The sequence below is a fragment of the Pelecanus crispus genome, chromosome 1 (genome assembly GCF_030463565.1).
Source record: "Pelecanus crispus isolate bPelCri1 chromosome 1, bPelCri1.pri, whole genome shotgun sequence".
Lineage (NCBI taxonomy): Eukaryota > Metazoa > Chordata > Aves > Pelecaniformes > Pelecanidae > Pelecanus > Pelecanus crispus.
The window spans coordinates 23,607,991-23,632,217 of NC_134643.1; the positions used below are offsets into that span (position 1 = coordinate 23,607,991).

Consider the following 24,227-nt stretch of genomic DNA (forward strand, 5'->3'; position numbering starts at 1 on the left):
GCAACTTTCCATTTGGATCATTTTTAGCAGCAGATGTGATTTGCACTGCAGTGTACAGAAGAGCAGAGTGGTTGGGAATTATGCAATTCATCTCCTTTCCTTCCTGGTGCAAGAAGAGATGTCCCCTCCAGTCCTTGGGAGCTCTACAGCAGAGAGCATTTCTAAATGCCAGGCTCAGCAGGAGGGGGCATTCCTGGGAAACCCAAAGTATGGCTAAAAAGATAGCAACTATCTCTGAGAAGGGGAGGGGTGAGGAAAGGGGAGCTGACAATGTTCATCATCTAGCAGAGGTAAGGGACTCTACCAAGCATTTTGGGTATGGTACCGAACAGCTGTTAAGGGTTCAAGAAAGGAAGGAAAAATTCCATACACGCTTCAAGGACAAAATGAGCAACCACCATCTCTTTGACAAGTTTACCTTTGCATTAATAAGTTTGTTGACTTGTTTTTTGATGCCATCTGTGAAGTTTTCAAAGGTTGGGTCTGCAACATAGGCAAAGGAGTGGCTCTCATTTTTTACAACCAAATGATAATGATCCATTAGAATAATAGTGGTAATGTTATAGTTTTCTGGGTCTTCCAGTATGGGTGGGGAAGAAAAAACCACTGTGGTTTTATTGAGTCTTGTAACAAGCTTTCCATCAAACTGTAAGAAACAAGACAAGAACAACATACACATTTTGGAGTTTGACTCATTTCTGTACATAACTGTTGATAACTTTAGACTGTAGAAATAAACCCACTGGATTTATATCCTCTCCATGCAGCAGAAATAACATAGTATGAAGTATTTTCCAAAAAGAAAATGAAACAAATTCGTTGGTGGGAATAAATTGTTGATTCATTATGTTCTGGCAGCTGCCTGCAGAAAAAGCTTAGGCTACAGATCAGTTTCCATTACCTCCAAATTCTGTGGCTCTGGATCACACTGGGCTGATACCATTAAACTGCTCTAAGATGAAGTGGTTAACATGGCACCTTTAATCCCGATCATCTTCTGTACCATTAAGTATCTCGGGTACTTTCTTTTCTACTGACACTATAAAATACCTCGCTGAAATTCAACACAATTACTAAGTGAAATTTTGGAATAAAATTTACCAATTGTCAGTTAAGTACCCAAGGTAACAACTCAGTTAACCTGTCCTCCATCCCCAATTACATAAATGTTTTTATCCTAGAAACTCCTTCAGTCATTCAGTAACATCAGCCACAGCCAACAAGACTAATAGGAACCGTCAACATTTTTTCTATCACCACCTCAGTTTCTCACTTTGGGAAAGGCAATTTGATAGCTTTTCCCTCACATTTTTGATATTGCCATATAAGTGGAAGCAAAACAAAAATTAGAAAAGTTTCTAGTCTTAACCAAGAATGCATGCTGAACATAATGCTGACATAAACTAATGTGCTGAGCAGATGCCGAGTGTACATAAGGAGGCGGGGAAGAAATGTTGAAAAACACTGTCAAGAATGCTAAATAGAATTTAAGATTGTCCCGTGAGTTAAGGTTATCAAGATAATTACGTCTTGCAGTTTATGGCCCAAAAAACATAGGTGGTTTTCCTCTTAAAATTTTTAAGGATAGGGTTCTGATGGACCCAAATTCAGCTGGCTTTGGCATACTCTAAAACTTGAATCATGCATATAATACAAAACACGCACATTACCAAGTCCATATGGATCACAAGACAGTCTTAAATTGAAAAGCCAGCCTTAGAAAAAGTCTTATAATGTTCTTACTGGAAGATCACTTTTAAGTCCTCAATCATTGCACTAAATTGTGATCTTCATTAGAAGAGTGGGAAATTGAGACTATTGGTAATGTCAGTTCTTCTTAACATGCGATGCAAGAAGGGTTCATTTTTTTTTTTAATGTTATTTTTCACAAGTTTTTGTGAACATGCTATAGGTGGAATATGCATGAAGCAAGAAAGAAAAGACGACTTGGTTCATTGAGGTGTGAGAAAATAAAAGGCACTGACTGTGCAAAGCTGAATACTCAGCATTGTCTGGATTTGGGTCCTGTTTCAGGCAAATGTCTAAAGCTTGCAGGGGGAGAGGAAGGAGAAAGATAAAGAAAAAATAAACACTTTCAAATTCTGAAATACATCCACTTTACCACTCAAAGCTTAATTTTTCTATCCTTATTCACACTGAATGAAAATAATTTTAAGCAGAAGATTGCAAGGTACAAGTGAATGTAAGTCAAGATGGTAAAGTAGGCTCTTCTTCCACGGAAACCCTGCACAGACCAGAAATCTGTTCAAACCTTATTCCACTCCAAGCCCTGTGAAGTCCAGTGGGCAAACTTAAATGCATTTTTTGAACAAGATTATATGTTATGCATCCAGCGTGATGCCTTTGGGGGGAAAGAAAGAAAATTACCCTTTTGAGATTCAGTTTCCCTGCTTCTGGACGTTCTGCGTATACCACCAACGAGAAAGTCTGGATGAGCTCAAACCCGGTTCCAGTTACTGTAATATTTCTCCCTCCACTGAAAGGCAGAATTAAAAAAGAAGTCAAGTCATTGGCAAACTACCACAGCTATAGACTGCTTTATCCTGCACTGCTACTGCTTCCACTGAAAACAGCTACCTAATGCCTATATGAGAATTAGATATCCTACACAAAGGACTTCTGCTAAAGCTGTTGATGACCACAGCATTTAAAAGCAGCAATGTCAACTTCAAACGCATTTTAAAACAGCAGAATAAAAAAGTACAAATCGCTTTGCCAGTATTTGTGGCTGTTCATTGATGCCTATCTTTGTGTTCTTTACTTCTCCAGTGTTTTTGTTAAAATCACTCCGCTGTCCACACACACAGAGACAAAGGTGAGAGTGTATTTTCCACAAGTCTGCAGGGACCTGGCTTTTTATTCCCTTTCATTTGCAATACATTGTTTAAAAAATAATGCATTTGCATAATAAGAAGAATGCATGCAAGTCGCCAGTGGGAATTAAAGTCATCGAAGTAAGATGGATTTAAAGGGACAGCAATCCTCAAAGCAATCCATTGAAGTAAACTTCAGTTTATACAGAGGAAAAAAAGAAGTCCTTTAAATTCCCTGGGGTAAATCACTATTGATCTACCAAAAAAACCCTTCAGGCCCCAAAACCACCCAAACCAAAATCGAAAGCAAATATTAAAACCAAATCCTATTTTACATAAGTGACTGCTCAATATTCAAGGAGGCAGGCACCAATTTCTCCATGAGAAGTCACAGCCAAATTTATTTTTAATATCCTATTTGTAAGGTCCTGATCTTACACTTCTTTTTACTGAAAGAAAGTGTAAACATCATGACCTCTCTCTGCCAACTGTACCCCACTAGGCAGAAACACCAGAATATTAGGGAACAGCAGAGACCAACATGAGCCAAAGTCACAAGTTTGTCGCTGTATCAGTCACAGAATGACTCTCAAAATCAGAGGTATGCTATGAGGACATTTATGCAGACAACTTGCCATTTTGCTACAAATATAAGAGTGGCATACATTTGTTTGGTTTCACAGTTAGTACTAGGTGAGCTTTTTTCCAGAAGGAGCAGCTACCAGATGGGGTGTTAATGAGTACCATCACAGGGGAGAGCATACATTTTAAAAGCCTTATTGAACCCTGATCTAGATTTCCTAAAGAGTTACTTTTTCTCCTCATGGGATTAAGACATGACAAGCCATAACTTTCTTCTCTTTCCAGCTTACTTATTAAAAGCGGAACAGAAGAACTGTTAGAAACCTTTTATATCACTTTCAGATGATGATCTCTCCTTTAGACAGGATAAAGATTTGTGAGTAATGCGAAGATCATGTTGTCTGACATCATGCTAAAATGCTTCAAATCTCTTTCTTTGAGACTCTTCATTTAAAAGAAGCTCATTACCTTTTCTGGTTTCAGGATTTACCTTTGAAGTGGGGATTAAAGTTTGGAGGTAAATGAACATCAGCTGCCATTAAGGAAGATCACAAATTCTACGTATCTAAATGCGTGCATGGCTATTGTACAGGAGTTTTTATTTTGAACAGTTCTATATGTAATAGGTTTATTATTAAACATACTTTAACCCAATTGTAAATGAAGTTATGACAAACATTTCATTACCTGCTGAAGCTATTTACTGGCAGGAACTTGGTGACAGTAGGGTTCTCACTGTATGAAAACCGCATCGGTACACTAACTGTCGTGCCCCCATAGTCCATCGTGACTTTAACACTTTCAACCTTGCTATTAGGTCCTGTAATACAAACGATCTCGTCTCCAAACTCAGTACTAGATTGGAGAAGAAAAAGAAGAAGAAACATGTTCAGTTACTAACACTATAATGATTTGTATTCTTTACGGTAGTACCCCAGAAACAACAAAAAGAGGGCTCTATTTTTGCTAGGCACTGAGTAGTTATGAGAAGAGACAGCTCTTTCTCCAGATCACTTAGGATCTTTAAAAAAGATATAGGATATGAAAAGGAATAGTGTACAAACACAAGAACAATGCAATGTCAGCACACTTCATGTAATTTCATTTTTTGGGGGGAGAGAAGGGCAGCAATTAATAAAAGGAAAAAGAAGTGAGAGCCAAGGGGCACTAGAAGATTAAGACTTTATATGGAACCACTGGGGAGGTGTTGAGTGAAAGCCTGGGTGGGTCTGGAGCAGCCAGTCAAGCAGAGAAAGACGAAACTGGAAAATTCTTTGGATATCTGAGTTCTCCCACTTTGGTTGTTTTTACAGCTGCCTCTTCCAGCTGGAGCCTCTGAGAGAGTTTCTGTCTGAATGTTACGTGCAGAGCTCCATTGCATGGGATGAGTCACGAAGAGATAGACAATGGATTTGCGTAATTTTGAAAGGCCAGAAAAGGTTGGTGCTTCATTAGGATACAGCTCTATATTGTTAATTACTTGGGGTACGTACACATTGCAAGGCTGGCTACCGACTGAAACTTGAACATCCTTCTTGGAACCAGTGGCCAGGTTCATACCAGTGATGGTAAGTGTGGTTCCACCCGCCTGTGGACCACTTTCAGGCCTTATAGCATAAGGATGAGGTTCCTGCAAAGAGAAGATGGTCAAACTAATTAAAAAAAAGAAAATAAAATTTAAACCAGTATTAACTGGTATAATAGCTAATAGAAGTTTAATATTACTACCTGGAAAGTAATAAAATTAAAATAATGATGGACAATTCTTCTAAAATAAAACAACATCTTTCATTATCCATGCTGAAGGAAGAAGTAACAGATGATGTGAATGTACTTACATTTTTTCCATACTGTATTTTAGAAGGCTTTACATGAATTTAAATTCCCTATTTGCAATATGTAGAATTAGCTGCCATTAAGTTTGTAAGAGCTTCCTGTTGTATTTCCTGTTTTCATACTTATTTTAAGATTTCTCTCTTGCTTATGGATGAGTCTACCCTCACCTTTCCTTATCCTTTCCTACATTCTGCATCAGCTACAGGAGAGATGGAGCAAGATTTCCCAAACTGGTACTGAACAGAGAGAATATTCAGATTCCATTTGTTTCTTCAGGCTCTTAATTGCAGTATAGTTGTCATCCCTTTCTTGAGCAATGAGCTTGCAAAGAAGGAAAATCAGAAAACGCTAAACTTTTCCTTATACACCTAGAGCCTTGGAGAGGATTCTTAAAATCAATTGAAACAAGCAGATATGCTTGAAATTGTTATGAAATTTGTTGGAAATCTAAATTTCTCAAATAAGTTCCCTCCTTTTGTTCTCAATTCAGTCTTTGTTTCTGTGATTGTATTCTGGCAGCTATGACAAATACTGTAAATTAACAGTGAGGGCTGTTCATGAATAGCGCGATTTAATTACTTCATCTCTACGTAGTCCCTGCTTCCAGCTGAGAAAAGCATCCTTATTCAGGACAACACTGAAGCTGCTGAATCAAGAGGATGACCAAAGCCATGCAAGCTGCATGCGATGGGTTCCCAGCCGGCTCCAGGCGAGCGCTGCCTGCCGACTCCATGGCCTGGCCATGCCTGCGGGGCACGGGCTGGCGGCAGACGTGCCGCAGCCCTCGCACCGGGGCGGCAGCTGCTGTGCATGCAGGCAGCACGGTGCTCCCACGCAGCCAGCTGCCACGTGCACCGCCACAGGATGCCAGGTCCACGCGTGCGGCGGGGGCATTGCTGTGAGGGACCCTGCATTTGCTATAGCATACGAGCTAAAGCATACCAGATCAACAGCCTAGGGAGGCTGTGAATAGGAAATGCCTTTTCTGATGTGTAATTGTGCTTCTTGATCCATATTCAAACACAAGGTTTCCTTAAACACGTCAAACACGCAATAAGCTTATTTCCCAATCTCATGTGTATTTGTAAATGACACCTGCTCTCCTCTTCCTCTTGCATAGTCTTGCTAAAATGGTTGACTGATAATAAAGTCTGGGCTTGGGGCTATTCCGTATGAAGCATATGCAAATAAAGGAAGAGCAAAGAAGTTTGAAAACTTCCCTTGCTGATGAGGGTTTCCCTGATCGCCATCACACTGCACTGATCTCCCACTCTAAGAAGGAAAAGCCCCACTCAGAAACGGAGAGCAACAAGCCCACACCTTACTAGCTGTGCAGCAAAACCCTTTCCCCCGCGTCGTTTTGCTCAGGCACAGACTGCCATCTCTGTGACAGCTTACAGCTCCAAAACCGAGGGCCCGTGAATGCCAGGGAGGAGGGGGACTGATGTACCCCAGTTCGGTTCAAAGCTCGGTGAGCCATGGACAGCTTTTTAACAAGCAGCAGGAATCTGTAAAATTGCATCCAACTGACCTCATGGTTACTTTACAAATTTGTTTTATTGAAGCACAGATATTACAGAAACACAGAGAACTCTTACTTGCTGTGCTTGTTTTATACTTTCACGTCTGACCAACTTCCCTCCAAAGGAACGCAGCATCGTTCAGCACACTTCACAAATCCACAGTGACAACTGTAATTTGCTCTCAAGTCGTTGAGCTTTAGGAATACGCTCTAACACTAATTGGGTATCAATTGCTTTACTTCCCTGAGAGAAATCTGTTTGTAAACGCTTCACTCCTCAAGATGTACATTGCTGCAGCATATGACTGCTTTCATGCGCTAACCTTTGATTTCGTTTTAATTTAATACATCACTCGGGTTACAAGATTTTATGTAGGGAAGTGACTCACAGTCATTTAAAAGCATTTTTTAAACAAGAAGGAGCCTTGATTCAGTATAACGGAGTTGACTAAAACTTGCTCACTTAGGTCTATACAACCCTCTCTGTGAGTACTCTTCTTTGGATTTAATTGCTTGATGATTTAAGCTAAATTGAAATAAGTCACGCCAGGGTAAATAAAGTTTGAGGGGGTCAGTTTTAAAAATCACACTTGAAGTTTCAATTACAGAAATCCAGACGTGCACTTCACAGAAAAACTCCTTTGTGCTTTTTTGTAACACAATTTTGTTGCTAAGAAAATTACAATCAAAATTGTATAAAAAATACAGAGTCAATAAATAGTTCATAAAAATGTATCAAATACTTTAAGTATAACCTCACCACACTGACAGAAAACCATACCTTTTATTAACCTCAAATTACATCTTAATTGCTCTAAATTGTTAAGCATGTTGGACCTCTGTTACCATCCACAGTAAAAATCCACAGCAATGATTAGCTGTATAACATGCCTGGGATAGCTTTCAGACGAAAGTATCCCCCAAGAACCACTGAAGAATCAGAATGGACAAATTCGTTATCCCTGAACCTCAGAAAAACTATTTAAAACTCACAGCCTTCTCCCTAAATACTGCCTCCACTGAAAGCCTAGCCTCTAAGGACAGACTTAGGAGGGAAGGGAACAAGAAAAGGTTTCTGAAGCATCACAAACCCCTGTTCTCTGTAACCTCAGCATAAAAAATGAAAGGAAGCTTGCTAAGAACTTCTGCTAGACAGCCGTATTCCTTTCTTCCTGCAAAAATGGGCAATAATTGCCCTGTTAAAGCTCTGCTGGACTATCTGATGGGTAACTTTGGCAGGGCGTCAGCTGGCTCTGTTGCTAACAACCAGCAAATATCGAGTGAGCCGCAAACTTGAAACAGAACCATCCAGCACCATTTTCTGTGGGGGACCTTTTAGTGGTGGCCTGTGATTGCCTTCCTAGGAATAGGGGTGTGTAGGCAACCAAATAGCAAAGTTATCTCTGAATAACACAGCCACAAGGGGGAAGTGAAACGAGTTCCGTTTTCCCCAGAAACTTTCTTTTCTTAGCAAGACTCCAACTCTGCTGGAAGTTAAAGCCCAGCTACGCTGGACGGGAGAACGTGCCACCCACACCTCACCCCGTCCACGGCGCAGCCGCACCACGGCGTGGGCACGGCTTGGCTGCACTTCAGGCTGAACGGAGAGCTGAGGCCAAGAACCGCTCTGGGAGCTAACACGGGTAGCAGCCGAGGAGGAGGTGGAATAGTTATGTTTAACCCTTATTTTCTCTTTAATCGCTGACCTTGCAGCATTTCCTCAAAGGACCATTTTAAACCAGCTTAATTCTAAGTATTCATATTTAACGTATTTAAAGTAATTTTGCAAATACCAAGAGCTCTCCAGAGACCAAATAATGTGGATGCCTCATAAAGATGATCTAATAAGGAGAAGCTGAACTGTGCTCTGTGTGCAGAGGAATTCTTCAGCATGACTGCTAAGACAAAGCATCATATAGTAACACTTTGTTACTGTAAACTTGTCAGGAAAATGATTTGACTAATTTTAACTTGCTATTTTCTGTTTCACATTTTCCTCCTTTCCCTTCCTCTTAAGGACCTGCCAGAAAAAATAAGTAGTTAAAACAAATTATCAAGCATTTTAACAATTTTAATAACCATTTTACTGCAAAACCAATATGCTACGAGCAAGTTTTAGTGCTCTTCTAAAATATTCATGGATGGCTCAAAGAGCAAGGCTACCTTGGCCCACCTGATGGTCTGCTTAAGAGTACCAACAGAGAAAAAAAAAAATTGGGTCGTCCAAATGCTCAACTAGAAAGCATTTTTCAAAAATGCAGTTAGGTAGATAGGATCAGCAGGAGAAGGATATTTTTCTGAATGCCAAGATAATTCGAAAAAGTACCATCAGCGTAAGTACCATCAGTACAAGCCTTCAGCAAGAACTGTGTTACCTAAGCAGAAGGTAGCCCCTTCCCACGGCTGACATGGCACTCCCAGTGGGACAGACAGGTTCAGATCCTTGGAAGCTGCCAGGTCCGGTCTTATCTTACACAGCCCGATCTTACGCAGTCTAGCAAAGCTGCACCGAACCCACAGCTCTACGTTGCTTACCGCAGCCCCGCAGGAGATTCCTTCTCCTTGCAGAGGAAAATGAGGGGCAAAGGGTAAATCCTTCACTGCAGACTTTGTTTGAGGGATAATAAAAAAGCTGCTTTTACCAAGAGGCAACCCCCTTTAATTTGGACTCAACCCCGAGCAATACTGAATGTTCAACCATTACAAACAGCACTGATAAACCTAGGACCTTGAGTGCTGCGAGATCAGTGATGCCACCTTTTCCAGATCCCCTCAAGGATTTCCTCTCTCCTTGTTTCTGCCCTTTTCTCATTTCAGTCTCTGAATCAGAAGTATGCCTGCCGCCACAATAAATACCCCACTTTCATTTTCAGCCCTCTGCACCTCGGGATCTTTGTTGGCCTGGGGGAAGTCACACTTTCTATAACACCACAGCGCAGCGCACCACTATAACATCACACCGCAGTGCTCACTGCAATTATGATGTTAAGCAGAACATTTGATTATGTGTCCTATATGGAATTTGTAGCAGTCTTGTAATAATTCTGGAAAACATCAGCCGTTCTGAGGACTTGGCAATACTTCATTTCTCATGGACACAGTAAAATTTAAACAACCCTGCAAACACTAATTTAACCCTTGTTTTATAATTCCTTAAAGTGTAGAAAATCATAATTCATACATATTTCTGTCCTTTTCTTATTTTGCTTGAAATGAGGAATGTTCTTTCAGGTCTATACTTTTCCTTTTGTCACCGGGAAAATATTGTTCATGTCTTCCAGGTAGTTTAATGTTTGAGCATAAATATTTTCTGCAATAACAGGTTACCTTGTTATGTGGGGTTTTTGATAGTCTAGTTTAAAAAAGCCTGTTCCAACATCTGTCAGTTGTTCAGTGGCCTGCTTCTTGCCGAGTCGGGTAAGCCATCTCCCAGCAGCAGGACTTCCCACCACCGGGACTCCACTGCCTTAAGCTCTCATGATCATGCCCCGTGGTTGTAGGAAGTGGATTTGCAGTTTTGGTAAAACATAGGCACATCCACAGCTACGCTACTCAGAATAAAACACAGCAGAATAGTTCAGCTGGGACCTACAACGATCATATTGTCCAACTTGTCAACAGGTGTAACTTGCTCCCTACTGCATGGCTTATCCTGAAGAAATAATTTGATCTCGACAGGATTTCTTGCTTGTAGGTCTGAGCAGATTGTAGCTTGTCAGTCATGTGAAATTTGAGCATTTTACATATCTTATATACAAACCTTCCTTAAATCCTACTTAGGTGTAATAATGTTGAGCTAGAGATCTCAAAGCCCACCTGCAACCCAACTTGCCCATGGTGTACCAGACTGCTGGGTTAGTACTCCTGAACTGATAAGCAGCTTTCCCAGCACTTTGATAACCATTAGGCAGCTTGGCTGGAAGGATAATAATGCTACAAATAGGTTACCTCTTCTGTTTTATGACTGTGGTTGGTGCCCATCCCATTGATATGGTTTACCTGAAAGCAGTGGTTATTTGTTCCAATTTGAAACAGTGAGACAATGGCAAATTCTAAGTCCTTGTACATTGCTTATGGTACGTAACGTTCAAATAGTGCTGGCTTGTTTGGTAGCAAATTCATTTATTCTCTTTGTAATACCAATGAATTCCCTTATGTGGCATTTACATTCCTGTGTGCCACTGACTTATCTTTTCATCAGGGACTAACCTGAGATTCACAAACTACATTTTTTGGTTTCTCCTCACAGTAATGTCATGGTCTTGCAACAGTATGTCCTCTGAGGTGCTCTGTGCTTTGTCAGCTCAGAGGTACTGGAAAAAAACCCATAGTGCTGGCAAACCAGCTTGCGCTGGCCCAAGTATGTATATGTCTTCACTCTCAGGCCATTTTCCAGCGTCCTGTTTTCTCCAGCCAGAAGTCTTTGCTTTGCTTGCTCTGTTTGTATCCTTTACCTCCTACTTACAAATCTGTTCGCAGAAATGCTGGTGTATTTTTCATTGTTGTTTCATGCTTTCTGTGTGCTAGAGGGTAAATTATCTCCATGTCTGTTCTGCTTATAATCACATTTAGACACGAACTTACTTATTAGCAATGTACGTGACTGCTGCTCTAACAGAGCTACTGCAGACCCTCTGAGCATTCGCATTTCAGCTCTTACATTTTTTCAGCCGGCTTAATCTAGAATGAACTTTTTAATCTTTAATATTTTATGACTTGGAGTTAGTCTTTTTGCACAGTTAGGAAGGCGATCTCTTATTTCTTCAGGTTTCTGATTACAGTTTTAGTAAAAGATACCTTTTACAGGCTGAAAATGCTTTCAGAGAGCTCCCAGCATTTTAGATCTCTGTGGTCTGCTGGTGCCAAATCAAAGCACAGCTTTTACCTGGCTAACAGTGGCGTTCCTGCTATTCTTCTTTTTTTATCCAGCTTCTTTGCAATTTTCCCATTAAAGATAGGCAGGTGCAAAAGAGAACCATTCCCCCAGCCTCTTTTTCACTCACCCGACTTGCATTTGGGATCTGATCTGCCAGACTGATTCACATTCTTTTTCGCTCGGATTGTTTGCTTTGCAGCTTTCCTGGTTTACACTGTCATGTCCCGCCAACTCACTTCTGGTCCCTTACACAGTACTCAAGAACAAGAGGAGTGCACTCCTGTGGAGCATCACCGAAGTTCTGCATGTCTTCTTTTTCCATTTCTCTACTTTTCCACTCATCTGTCACCAAGCACATCCTCAACTTTTTGTATTCCTGGGCATGACTCTGTAAATAGGGATACTATCTACCTCTGTGGTAGGCAGTTTCTAGCCCAAGAACTACACCACCGAAATAAAAGTGGTTACCCTTTATCCTTCACTGATGCAGAAAATCAAAGGGAGAAACAAACAGCCACCAAGGAGGCTACTGGTGGATCACAAGAGGGGCCAGAAAATCAGGAACAGTTGGAAGGCAACAGAGGAGGGGAGCCTAACGGAGATGCAAAGAAACCTTGGCATGAAGTCTGTGCTTCAGAGAGGGATGCTGGAGAAAACACAACTGTGCCAGACCACAAGCAGAGAGACAACTGGGGAGGGAAAAGAGGATGATGGCAGAGTATATCCCCATGATGCCATCAGAGATGCCAGCTGCAGCACAAGGGGAAGCCAGCAACAGATGGATGTGTTCAAATGGACATGACGGGCAGCAAATGGCAAAGCCACCTAAGCTCCCTTCTGCCAGCTCCTGTAGGCAGTGACCTCTGGTTGGGGGTTTGCCTTTGATGCAAGTGCACATCTTCACAAGTAGGAACGGGCTCTTGTGGTTCCACACAAGCAGAGCACAGGGATGCTGTGTCAAGGACCTGATGACAATGCACACACATGTGGATAAGATTTTCACAAATGTACAGAGCACATTATTGCTCTGCATGTATCTCATCCACCCTTTCCTCCACAAGTAACCTTTCCCTTTCCTCATCCTGGTCCAAGCTACAGTAAGTTCTGGCTCTTGAAGCAGGTCTGTAAACCAACTAATTTGTTACCAAAATTATCTGTGCCACACTGAAAGCCAGATTATTCTGCCAACCCTTGCATATAATGCACACAAAAATTAAAGGCATTAAAGGCATAGCCCATGAAGTGCTGTAGATTCTGGACACCTTCTTGGAGGTCAAAATGTCATTTCATGGCCTACAAAGGTAACCGCGGGAGCTAAATTAAGCTTCTGAATGGGGCATGCAAGTCATTAGGAACTGCTCTTTCCCCCTCCACTTCCCTCCTTTCTCAGACTCAAGGGAGCCTGCTTCTTGTTTCTTCAGACAAGCCACCCACTCACAGGATATTCAACCAGAGAGTTTCCATTGCGCACTCTTGGCAGCCTGGTGTTCACCGCAGTGGCTGACCTGACCCACCAGCTCGCCTCGTCAGAGCATCCACAACACAAGCCAGGCTTCGGTTCCTGGGTTATTTCTGCAACAGCAGAGAAGTGAGCCGAGTCCTGCCTTTCTGGGGCTGCTTTGCCTAAACGTCACACCATGTGAGCTGATCAAATGCTTCCAGCCACTCCAGGTGCTCAGGCAGAGCATTTGCCTGGCAATGCACATTGTGTGCTGTCTGCTGTGGATGGGATGTTTACGCAAAAGGTTGGTATTTTAAACAACTAATTTTTTGGACTACAGGCAGCATCTTTTTATCATGAGGCAGACACCACATGATTTTCTGAAAAGACCACAGAGCCTTTGCTGACAGGTTTGACGGAGAAATGGAAGCATGCATGACTGGAAAGTCTGCATTATCATACAGCCAGTGTTCACTGGCAGCTTTCAAGCAGAACCACGAGCACTGGATGGTGGGACATGTGTTTAAGTGCATAGCTCAGATGACAGAGAATTAAGTCTAATAATATCCACATGAGGAAGGGCCAACTTTGCTAAAACTCTCAGCTACCCAGGAGTTCTCCTGGCCCCTATGCAGGCTGACACACAAACAAGATGTGTTCCAGCACTCAAGAATAAAGTAAGATCCTCTGGAAGCAATTCCAGACTGCTGCGGATGTGTGGTTTATGAGCATCAATCGTAATGGCAACAAGCATGTAATACCCCCCCTGCAAAAATCCACCCAAAACGCCCAACTACAGTGTAAAATGCATGTGTTGAGGTAAAGACTCAGGGAGAAAAATCAAGGAGTGAGCTAAAGCTCTCCCCAAAAGCCCTGTGGCACTAACGGCACTGCACTGGTGAGAGCTCCCAGGGCAATTGCTTCAAACATCAAGGTGGAAGTCTGCACCTTGTTAAATGTAACTGTGCTGTTCAGGTTCACATTCAAACTTCCAGTATGGTAGTCATGTGCATGTTTGTTTTCAGATCAGACTCTAATTTATCCCTGCTTCTTCGTCTTTTGGGTTATTCATCTCATCTTGTTCAGGTAAATGGACTTCCTGGTTTACTAGAAGTCATTATTTCCAAGCCAGTCCCTTAAACTACCTTCAGCACCTCAGAAATGTATTACACTTTTGCAAAGTTCTACCTCTAATTTCACCATCTTACATTTATTTGAGCTTTCTGAAACCATATAGTCTTTTTAGCCTGCACAGCCTAAACCTCACAGAATTGCTCTTGCAAACAGACACTGGAGATCCCAGAACCAGCTGCAAGCTCTCGTTTCTGGTGGCTCAGGTCTGAAGACAAGGCATTCTGAGACAGGAATCACGCTTGTGGCCCAGCAAATCTGGGCCACACACCTAGGAAAAGTTTAACTCCTTCCTTTGATATTGCTTCTCACTACCATAGTACCAAGCAAATCAGATAAAGTTAACAACAAATGAAAAAGCAGGAATGGCCTTTAGCCATGTTACTGCTCCACCTGCTTAGAGACCGGCCAAGATGTCAGTGCTCCAGATGTACCGCATAGCTGGATATTAAAATGTAGCATCACTTCATTTCTATTTCACTAAACAGGAGAATGGTTATTGCCTGATCCTGCTTATAGTGAAACAACAGAAATGTCAGTAGAGGAGGACTGGGTTACCAGAATTTAATTTCATTGGAATGGCTGGACTTGAACAGCACTCAGGTTGGATAGAGAAACTGTGACAGGTAGGGAGAAACAGAGCTTTCTTCCCCTGTTACGCAGCAAATATAAATGAAGTGTTTACTGCACAGCACAGACTCTTGTGAACCAGGGCATTTTAGTTCAGAAATCATTTTAAATTGAAATCATGGCTTCCCTTTTAACTGGATTTTTGAACCATTTAATGGAGGTCTTGCACGTTCCTTGGCTCAGAAAGGTGCTGTGCTAGCAGATGGGGCAGAAGCACGACTCTGAGCCCTGAGTTGTGCTACCTATTGATCCTCATCAATCCAGCTTTAAAAACGCATCCCGTCGTTCAGACTGGGTATCAACAAGAGCCAAATGTAGTAGTACTTACAGAATCACAGAATGGTTTGGGTTGGAAGGGACCTTCAAAGATCATCTAGTCCAACCCCCTTACCATGGGCAGGGACATCTTTCACTAGATCAGGTTGCTCAAAGCCCCATCCAACCTGACCTTGAACACTTCCAGTGATGGGGCAGCCACAACTTCTCTGGGCAACCTGTTCCAGTATTGTGTCCCCACCATCAACATAAAAAAATTCTTCCTTATATCCAACCTACTTGATAACTGACTATGTGCTTTTGGTGGTAGATGCTAGTCACATGTTCGAGGCTGAGACTGTGGGGAGTATGGTGACACCGCCGGTGCACATGGGCACACCGGGTTGAGCAGCTGCAGTGTCTCCCTGTGCGCTACTTGTGCACTTTTGCCCTGTGCTGCCACGCACCGCATTTAGAGTGGTCACTGCTAAAGCTGAAGCTATTGTGCTTCAGGTGATCAGAGCACACAGTAAAAACAGTGATAATTACTAGCAGGAGGGTAGCCAGACAATGTGCCAAAGAAAGGGGGAAATACATAATAGGAAATTTATTTTAGGAAGGCTCTTGGAAAGAAGAGTATTTTCTTTCCTTTGTATATACCGAATAGAAGAGGTTTTAAACAAAGCACGGATTTCGCATGTCTGCTGAAAGAAGTCACCAAAGACCTGCCTAGAAACAACAGTGAAACAAGATTGTACCTTTTAAGACAACATCAATGACGCGACCGTCTGCTCTGATTGTCTGTTCTCATGTGAAAAGCGCTCGTGTCACACTTGTAGAGGTGCGCGTGAATGCGACGCCCCTGTACTGACTTTTAATCCTACTGCAGTCCACAGCTGGCTTCATTTTCTCGTGGAATAAAGAGAAATGAAACTCGAAACCAATTTCACCAGTTTTAAGGCATGAACTGTATTACTTGCCATTGCTTTGCATTTTGCAAGTAGAGTCCCCATGGAAAGATTTTTGCAGTAAATAAAAATGCTCTTTATCAGCAGTTAGCTTAGGTATCTGACATTTCAGTAACCTCAATGCAGGCAGAGATCAGCCCAGAGGAAGTCCTGGATGTGCAGGAAAACCTCCACCTGGATGACATCTGTGCACAGCGGCTTCTCCTAGCGCCTCACTGACGGGCCATCAAGAATCTTTCCCTTAAGTAGCCAAAAGCGGTGGCTGCTTATCTCGCCTCCCAGATGGGCTGAGCAGGAAATCTCACCAGAACAAGTTCACAGCCAGGCTTCAAAAGCCTACCTGGGGGCTTCAGATTACATTTCAACACACTCTGTAAGTTCTTTGTGTGGTTTTTATGCAAACCATGGGAGAATCTTTACACACAGAAGAAGCATAGGAGAACTGGTGTAAAACACATCCCCCACAAAAATCTTGTTTCATGTAGGGTTTACTGTCATAGGCTCTGTCCTAGAGACCACAAACACATAAACATGGGAGATTATGTTCTTCTTCTCTGGTTAAGATGAATGAGATCAACAAAGAAAGACTTAATTATAACCTGCATTTCCACAAAGGAACAGAGGACATTTTCAAGCAAAAAGGGTGGTTTTGCAGACATATCACCAGGAAGAGGAGGTATTTGCTTGGAAATTTTGGAAAAACCACTTCTAGCCTGTTTTGCAAAAACACGAATATCCTCTTCTCAGTTGAATGTCATTCTTGACTTAGTCCACCTCTTACTGCCGACTCCTTTCCTTCTCACAAGATATCAAGAACTAATGAGACAGAATTTTAAATAAGGGAGAAGATAAAAGCCTAACCCACCCTTTATGTTTTATAGATTTACAGTATATAGGTGTAATTTTAAGTATCAATATGAGGACAGAGATTATTTAAACCTCTCAACTATCACAGGCTCTTATAAACTTTGAAGACCTCATAGATACAGATAAAGCTACTTGCTGCTAAACCCACAGGCTAGACCAGCTATAACTTAGGGCCACATTTAGGGTAAGAGCAATTAAGACACAAATGAAATTCTCCTTCATAGTGACACTGAAAAAAAAGCACACGTATAATACGAACACACATCATGCTGTCTGTGGCTCTGCATGCCATATTTTTGAATGAAATAAATTATTAAAAAATTAATGTACCTTCATTACTTATTCTGCTCTGCATTCATTCTTGTAATTAAGAACATTGGCTAGACTAAACACAGTGATTAAAACAGCGCACCAACTGTGCGTCTAAAGAATATCTAATGTTTTCCAGTGCTAATTTTTTTATATTCAGTAGTGGCACTTAAGAGATATTGTGTCACTACTGAGTAAGTTTATTACAGTTTCTTTTCTACCACATCTTTTTAACATGAATTGCAAACAACATCATCCTGTTTTGAGACTCTGGATCTATTGATCAGAATAGATTTTTGGTATACCCTTTGTATAAAGAAATGCTCGAGTTAGGTTTTCTAACATACTTAAATGACAGTGCTATTGATGAAACACAGTTTGTAAGGGAAATACAAGAGACTCTGTGGTTAACAGGTAAACTTCTAACTTAAGTCATGCACAAGGTATAAAACAGGTCTCTGAAAAAAATGCACTTACCTGGTATGTAAACAGCTCTACACTTGATGATTTACCTAATTTTCCGTTGATGTTAACTTCAATTTGACCTTGTTTTGCTTCATTCATTGGTCCAACTTGACATACAATCCTAGCAAGAAAGAATGTAAGTTTATCTGTTAGAAGTAACAGCTGCGATACCAATGCAATGTATATGAGCTACCACACGCACTGTCAGCAAAAGCGCTAACTTCACTTTATCCTACACAAGTACTTGAACGCTGCCTCAGATTACCAGCAAAAACATGCAACAATAGTTTAATCTTCTATCTAAAGGTAGGTAAAGCTGAAACCTGAGCACTGTACACAGCAACTGCTTAGGAGTCAGTTAGTAGAGCTGCCTTCTACAGAAGACTCAAATTCAGCCCAGAAGTCAGAGATGAACCTCTTCAACCCTACACAAGGTTTTCACTGGACTTGGTCATGTCAGAAAAACAAAGGACCTCCCTACACACCTTGATGTAGGAATCAGACCGTCAGCTATCTTATAACTTTGTCTGTTTTAGCTGCTGATACTTTTGTTGTGCATCCTGCTATCTTTCAGCTTTAAGCTACTGTATTTTCACACCTACGATCAAAATCCCTTTAGAATTACTGTTCTCTGAAAATAAATCCTCAGATAACCCCCACAAAATCAGAGGTCAAGGAACACTGGCTGAGAAAACAGTGCCTTAGCTAACACTGCTGCTGAGTGATAGCACGGATGTTTAAATTTTTATTTCAAATAGGTGATCCTCAGAATATAAGCATGAAAATGCAATAAGGATTCGACACACTTGAAAACTGGGACAAATGCTTAATGCAGAGCTGATAATACAGCTAGATAAGGACGTATACAATGTCTGCAACCTGCACAGGCAGACAGTTTCATATAGGACACACCCTAAGGATCACTGATCATTTCCTTTGCTCTTTCCCTCCAGCATTATTGCTATTCTTCCTTAAGCAGTGCATAACTGCTTTAAAAAAAAAAAAAAAAAAACCTCAAATAGAAAAAAAACCCCACAACAACCCCAAACTACTGGGTATAATGTACTTAAATTGGGACTTATAATAAAAGGATTGTCCAGTCCCTCTGCAGATCACTCCAGACTTTTCTGCCTGGGTACTGGCAAATGGACAAAATTCTCTAAATTCTTGCATGTCCTGGCATGTGTACGGCTGCCTGAGTCTGTTCCTCATCATCCCTCTACTGTATTCTTGGAAGTTGTATCTTCTTGTCAGGCAGAAACAGGAAACGGTGCCTTTGGAGGAATTTCTACCATATGTCAAACTAGGGAAAGCAGTTGGGGGCCGGGACCAGGGGGTGTGCGGGAGGGAAATGCCGTAGTGTGGTTAGCAGGGATTTTAATTGAGAAAAGTTCCCTCCCCTCCCCAGCATTGGAATTGCCTCCCTTCCCCCACAGTACTAATGGAAAACTACAAAGAATGAGAACACGACTTCTCAAAGGCCAACAATTAAATCACTGCAGAGCCACAAAGCAGCCTTAAGTGTCTTAAATTTTGCTGCAATCCTGCCCATGGAAGCAACTGTCTCCTAAAAATGACTAGCTTTTTACTGCAGAAGGATATGGGAGCAAGACTAGGCACTTTTTTTAAAAAAAAAAAAAAAAAACAAAAGAAGGTAATAATAAAGCAAAGAATGGAGGAAGATAAAGACAGAAAATTATATATACCTATTTGGAGATTTTTAATAACTTCTTTTTCAAGGCTTCCCTAATGGAGAACATCCTTCAAACCCCCCTAATTTGTTGATAAATGACATTATGCAAGTTGCATTTGTTCTCACCCATTACCACGCTGGCAGAGCTTAGGAAACCAGTAATGTTGCTATGATACAAGGAACCAGTCATCTCAGTTCTGGCTCCTTTCCATGTATTTAAAAATATCAAGAAGCTTTAGAAAAAGCCAAGAGGCTGGGGAAATTCTTGTAAGGCTATGCTGTAATTCAGTGCAGCTTTTGCAAATGCTGAAAATAGGGAATGGGAAAAGATGACTGTAAAAGAATTGGGAATTTTGTGGATGGTGATGCACATGTAAATGCACGAGTGATGGCAGTGGATTTGGAAAGCAGGAAGAGATATACAGCTATATACACATTCTTAAGTCCTAGGGGCCTGGGAAGCTTCTAAATGCCTGATCCAGAACCTAACTAAAGCTAAACATTTTTCAAAAGCTAAAAAAATCACTTGGGTATCTTCAAAATCTCTTTCAAAACACACCACAGAAATAGCAAAAAGTTACTGTATTACACTTTAACTGAAGGGAAAGAAAGCCAAGGTTTCAACTGCAGCTTTAAATATCAAAAGTGAATGAAAGAAAAATCACACTGTTTAACATATGTCATTACTCTTAATATTACTACTAAACCTTCATGCTATGCTTTTTATCAGCTAATATCAAAAGGGTATTTCCCTGTTGAAATTAGATGCTTGATATAATCTGTAGTAAACACCTAGACACCTAAAAGAATTTAAGCACTTTGTTTTAATTTTTGGCAATGCTTAAGAGTGTGACAAGTAATCTGCAAAACATCTACCAACCTGCTTAGGCAATTCAACATCCATGGACTTGTTGGCTCTGCGATGAAACTTAGTCATCTAAAGCTAAACCAAAACTCTGGGCTCCCTCCCTGCCCCCAGGAAAGAAACTTTGTGGCTGGACTAAACCAAAAAGATTTAAGCTTTCTCTTGCTTTGCCTACTTTCCCATAAATCTTGTATGCTTGGCTGCACTGTGGTTCAGATTTAGCAAAGATTTTAATGATTAGATGCACACCTACGATGCCTTTAATTTAAAACCAAATAAATAGTCTTGAGATACCTGCAGTAATAGTTTACGAAAGCTTTTCAAACAAATAAGGAAAAAAAATTCAACCAATACAGAAGCAGGATGGTAGTATGCCATTGTAAATTTATTGCTGTATCAGAATCTATAACAATTTTAAATAAAGACTCAGACATGTTACTGTGAAATATTGCGGGTATATCTCACTAGTTCTTTCTTGTATTGATAATCTTTTATAAGCACAGGAAGATCATCTTCTCCTGAAAATGCACAGAAGTTCCTTTTTTCTTCTAAAATCTTGTGAAAAATATCAGCAATTACCTTGTGGAAACAGAGTAGAATTCCTTTTGGAAAAGACATTCCTCGCCTGCCACCGTTATATTTTTTACGTCTTCTGCTTTTATTCCCAAATTAGAACCCATTATGGTCAAAAGAATTCCACCACTTAGTGGTCCAGTTTTTGGCTCAATCTGTGTTTGCATGAGGGAAAGTAAAAAAAAAGCAAAATTAAATACTGCAGTGACCATGTTGCTCTTCCATATTATTTAAAGCTACTTTGACTTACCTGTGCTTGAAATGCAAAAAGATGTTTCTTGCAGGACCCCCGCAAAAACATGCTATGTAACTTTTTAATGTTAATTAATCATCTGCTTGCTCAGAACCAGTATTCATCAGCTGCAGATTTCGCATCTCCTGTGGCAGACTGTTATGTACAGAACCCTTGCCTGGTGTTTACTCTGGTTTAAGTTTGCTTCCTCCACTAAAGCACTGTGATTTTGAAAAGCAAATGGATCTGGCTCTTCTCACAGTCATTCCACAGAGCTTTTCTAGCATTTTTTTTTGCCATGATTTTCTCCCCTTAGGTCCACCTCAGAACACTGCACCTTCCTAACACACAGTGCTGCCCCACATAGTGTCTTCAAAAGTTCCTCTAGTCCCCTGATCTTCCTTACTGCATCTCATGATGCTAACTAAATAATTTGCAATTAAAATGAGGACTGAGAAAATCCTGCAGTTGCAGTGGACTTCTCAGGTTGAAATATGGCCCGAACAGGCACTTGAATTCCAAGTATTTGTTGGGAGACTAATCTGCTTTCCTATGTAATATTTGGAGCACCTCCAGCAAGATCTTTTCAGGTCTTCAGCTTTGGAGGGCTGCAAGTTTTCCATCAAGAAGAGGGAGGTTGCACAGTTCCATATGCAGTAATTGGAAGCCAAACAAATACAGCTTCTGAAAGTCTGGACTTTAATGTCTGCTCCATCAAAATCAGAATTTCTTAGATCTGAGCAAGCCTGAGCACAGAGACATGGCTGCTGCTGCCTGCTGCCCAGCCCAGCTCCAGAATCACTTGCTCTGTTTTCCCACTGGTTCAACTTTCTAAAGCTTCTGCCTGCTGGACCATCACTTTGCACTCAACCCATAAATACACTAGCTGAAAAATGACTCAAGGGTTTGTGTAAATGTTTCCAACTACTTTGTTCAAATCTGAAGCTAACAAAAGCTTCGAAAAAACTAGTATTTTAGTACTTAATATTTAATCCACAATCATGTACAAGCAGTATCCCAGGTGAAAACACTTTTTCTTAATTTTCCTTTTCTTTCCCACTCAAATTGTCTTTATCTGGGCCAGCTATCACACAAGTATTCTTCTCCACACTTTCTGTCGAGATTTCAGGGTATTTGCCCTCCTTGGCAGACTTCAACTGTTTACCCACCATTTCTTCTTAGATATACCATCATGGCTGTCCTGGTTTCGGCTGGAATAGAGTTAATTTTCCTCCTAGTAGCAGGCATAGTGCTGTGTTTTGGATGTAGTATGAAAAGAATGCTGATAACGCACTGATGTTTTAGTTGTTGCTAAGTACTGCTTATGCTAGTCAAGGACTTTTCAGCTTCCCATGCTCTGCCAGGTGCACAAGAAACTGGGAGGGGGCACAGCCAGGACAGCTGACCCAAACTGACCAAAGGGCTATTCCATACCATATGGCGTCATGCTCAGTATAGAAACTGTGGGGAGCTGGCTGGGAGCAGCGATCACTGCTCGGGGACTGGCTGGGTATCAGTCAGCGGGTGGTGAGCAATTGTATTGTGCATCACTTGCTTTGTATATTATTGCTACTATCATTACTATTTTACTTTATTTCAATTATTCAACTGTTCTTATCTCAACCCAGGAGTTTTCTCACTCTTACTCCTCCGATTCTCTCCCCCATCCCACCAGGGCAGGGGGAGTGAGCGAGCGGCTGCGTGGTGCTGAGTTGCTGGCTGGGGCTAAACCCCGACAGTGGCCAACCTCATCCAGCCTGCTGCCGGTCTGCCTGTACCCACACTGCACCTCTAACTGCGCAGCCTCAGGAGATTCAGCATCTCTACCAGTTTGAGCCACAGGTTTCAGAATTAAACAGTTCCTACTGAGTGAAACACCCCTGTTACGACTCTCAACCTCTGTCATACAGTTACCACATTTTGTGATAGCTTGGGATATGTTCTCATCAAACGGTGTGTCTGAGTTTCAAAGTACTGATACTACTGTCGCAGCAATTTAGATTTGCCCAATGGAAGTATATATCACTCTTTTCTCGACAATTATGCCCAGAAAAACAGCATTTGGCTTGTTGCTGAAAAGGACAAGGATTTATCAATTCTCGCTTTGGCTACTGGTCCATCAAGGTGGACAACGCTCTTCCCTTGCCCTAGGGGAATGCTCCAACCACAGAGTAAGTTGAGGGTGCACATTTGGCCTCTCTGACTCCTTACATTCAACTTCTACAGCCTTGGGTTTGATTCCGGTGTGGACTGGAAAATATCACTGACACCTGGAAAACACATTGTAAATGCAGAAACAACCTGCTCCCTTATTAAATACTATTTAAAAGTCTAGTTTGAAGCTGGTTAATGAGCCTGCAAGTGCTTGTAGTTCCAGGAGCACTGAACCTCTCTTACAGACTTATTTCTGGTAGAAAAGACTTCAGGAGAGAAAAAAAATCCATGCTAATTCCCAAGAATCAAGTGCCACGTTTAAGCGTACACTGCTAGCCTGGCTTCTGGCACAGTGAGGACAAGGCTTGAAAAACAAGGAGTCTCAAAGACTCCATTCAGTCTCTTATTTTGAGTCTTTACAAATCTCTCACACACATCACTACTGGCATTATTTCCTTGCAGCTATTTCAGAGGCTTACTTAACACCCTAGGAAAAAACTGCCTTTCCGTATGAACTTGCTTGGATGCCTTCTCCTGAAAAATAATACACTGGTAGGGAGAGAAAAAAGCAATCTTACGCGAGTGATTTCTGGATGAGGACATGTGTCGGTGGGAGAAACGTGACAGAGTTTTTCATAAACGCACTTGCTGGGCTTGCCATCTTCTTCACACCAGACACACTTATAGTCGCTATGGGCCGCGAGACATAAGCTGCAGTCGCTTCGTCCATAAGAGCAGTTGTACAGAGTCACTGAAATATGAATGGTAAAGGCACTTAGACATTTTCCTGTTTTAAGGATATTCAGTGTGTTATAGGAAGGAAAACTAATCCTATGTACAAAGCCTGCCTGTTGCTCAGTTGAGTCATGTGAAGAATATGCACGCTGTGTACTTAACCCCTGAATGATGCAGAGAGAAAACCGTATTTTTCCCTGTATGGAAAAACCTGAAATCTATCCATGTGCAGAGTATGAATAAACTATCAAGTAGAACC

General features: G+C 41.4%; 1 protein-coding gene across 1 annotated transcript in view; it reads right to left on the reverse strand.

Moving 5' to 3' along the window:
- The window catches only part of PLXNB2 (plexin B2), a 79,989-nt gene that overhangs the window by 27,019 nt on the left and 28,743 nt on the right, over positions 1-24,227 (reverse strand). The window contains exons 12-18 of the mRNA XM_075707333.1: positions 23,812-23,984; positions 20,854-21,002; positions 17,729-17,837; positions 4,910-5,046; positions 4,104-4,271; positions 2,389-2,497; positions 419-646 (exon numbers count right to left, since the gene is read on the reverse strand). Of these exons, the coding sequence (XP_075563448.1) occupies positions 419-646; positions 2,389-2,497; positions 4,104-4,271; positions 4,910-5,046; positions 17,729-17,837; positions 20,854-21,002; positions 23,812-23,984 (1,073 nt within the window). The remainder of the gene's footprint in view (positions 1-418; positions 647-2,388; positions 2,498-4,103; positions 4,272-4,909; positions 5,047-17,728; positions 17,838-20,853; positions 21,003-23,811; positions 23,985-24,227) is intronic.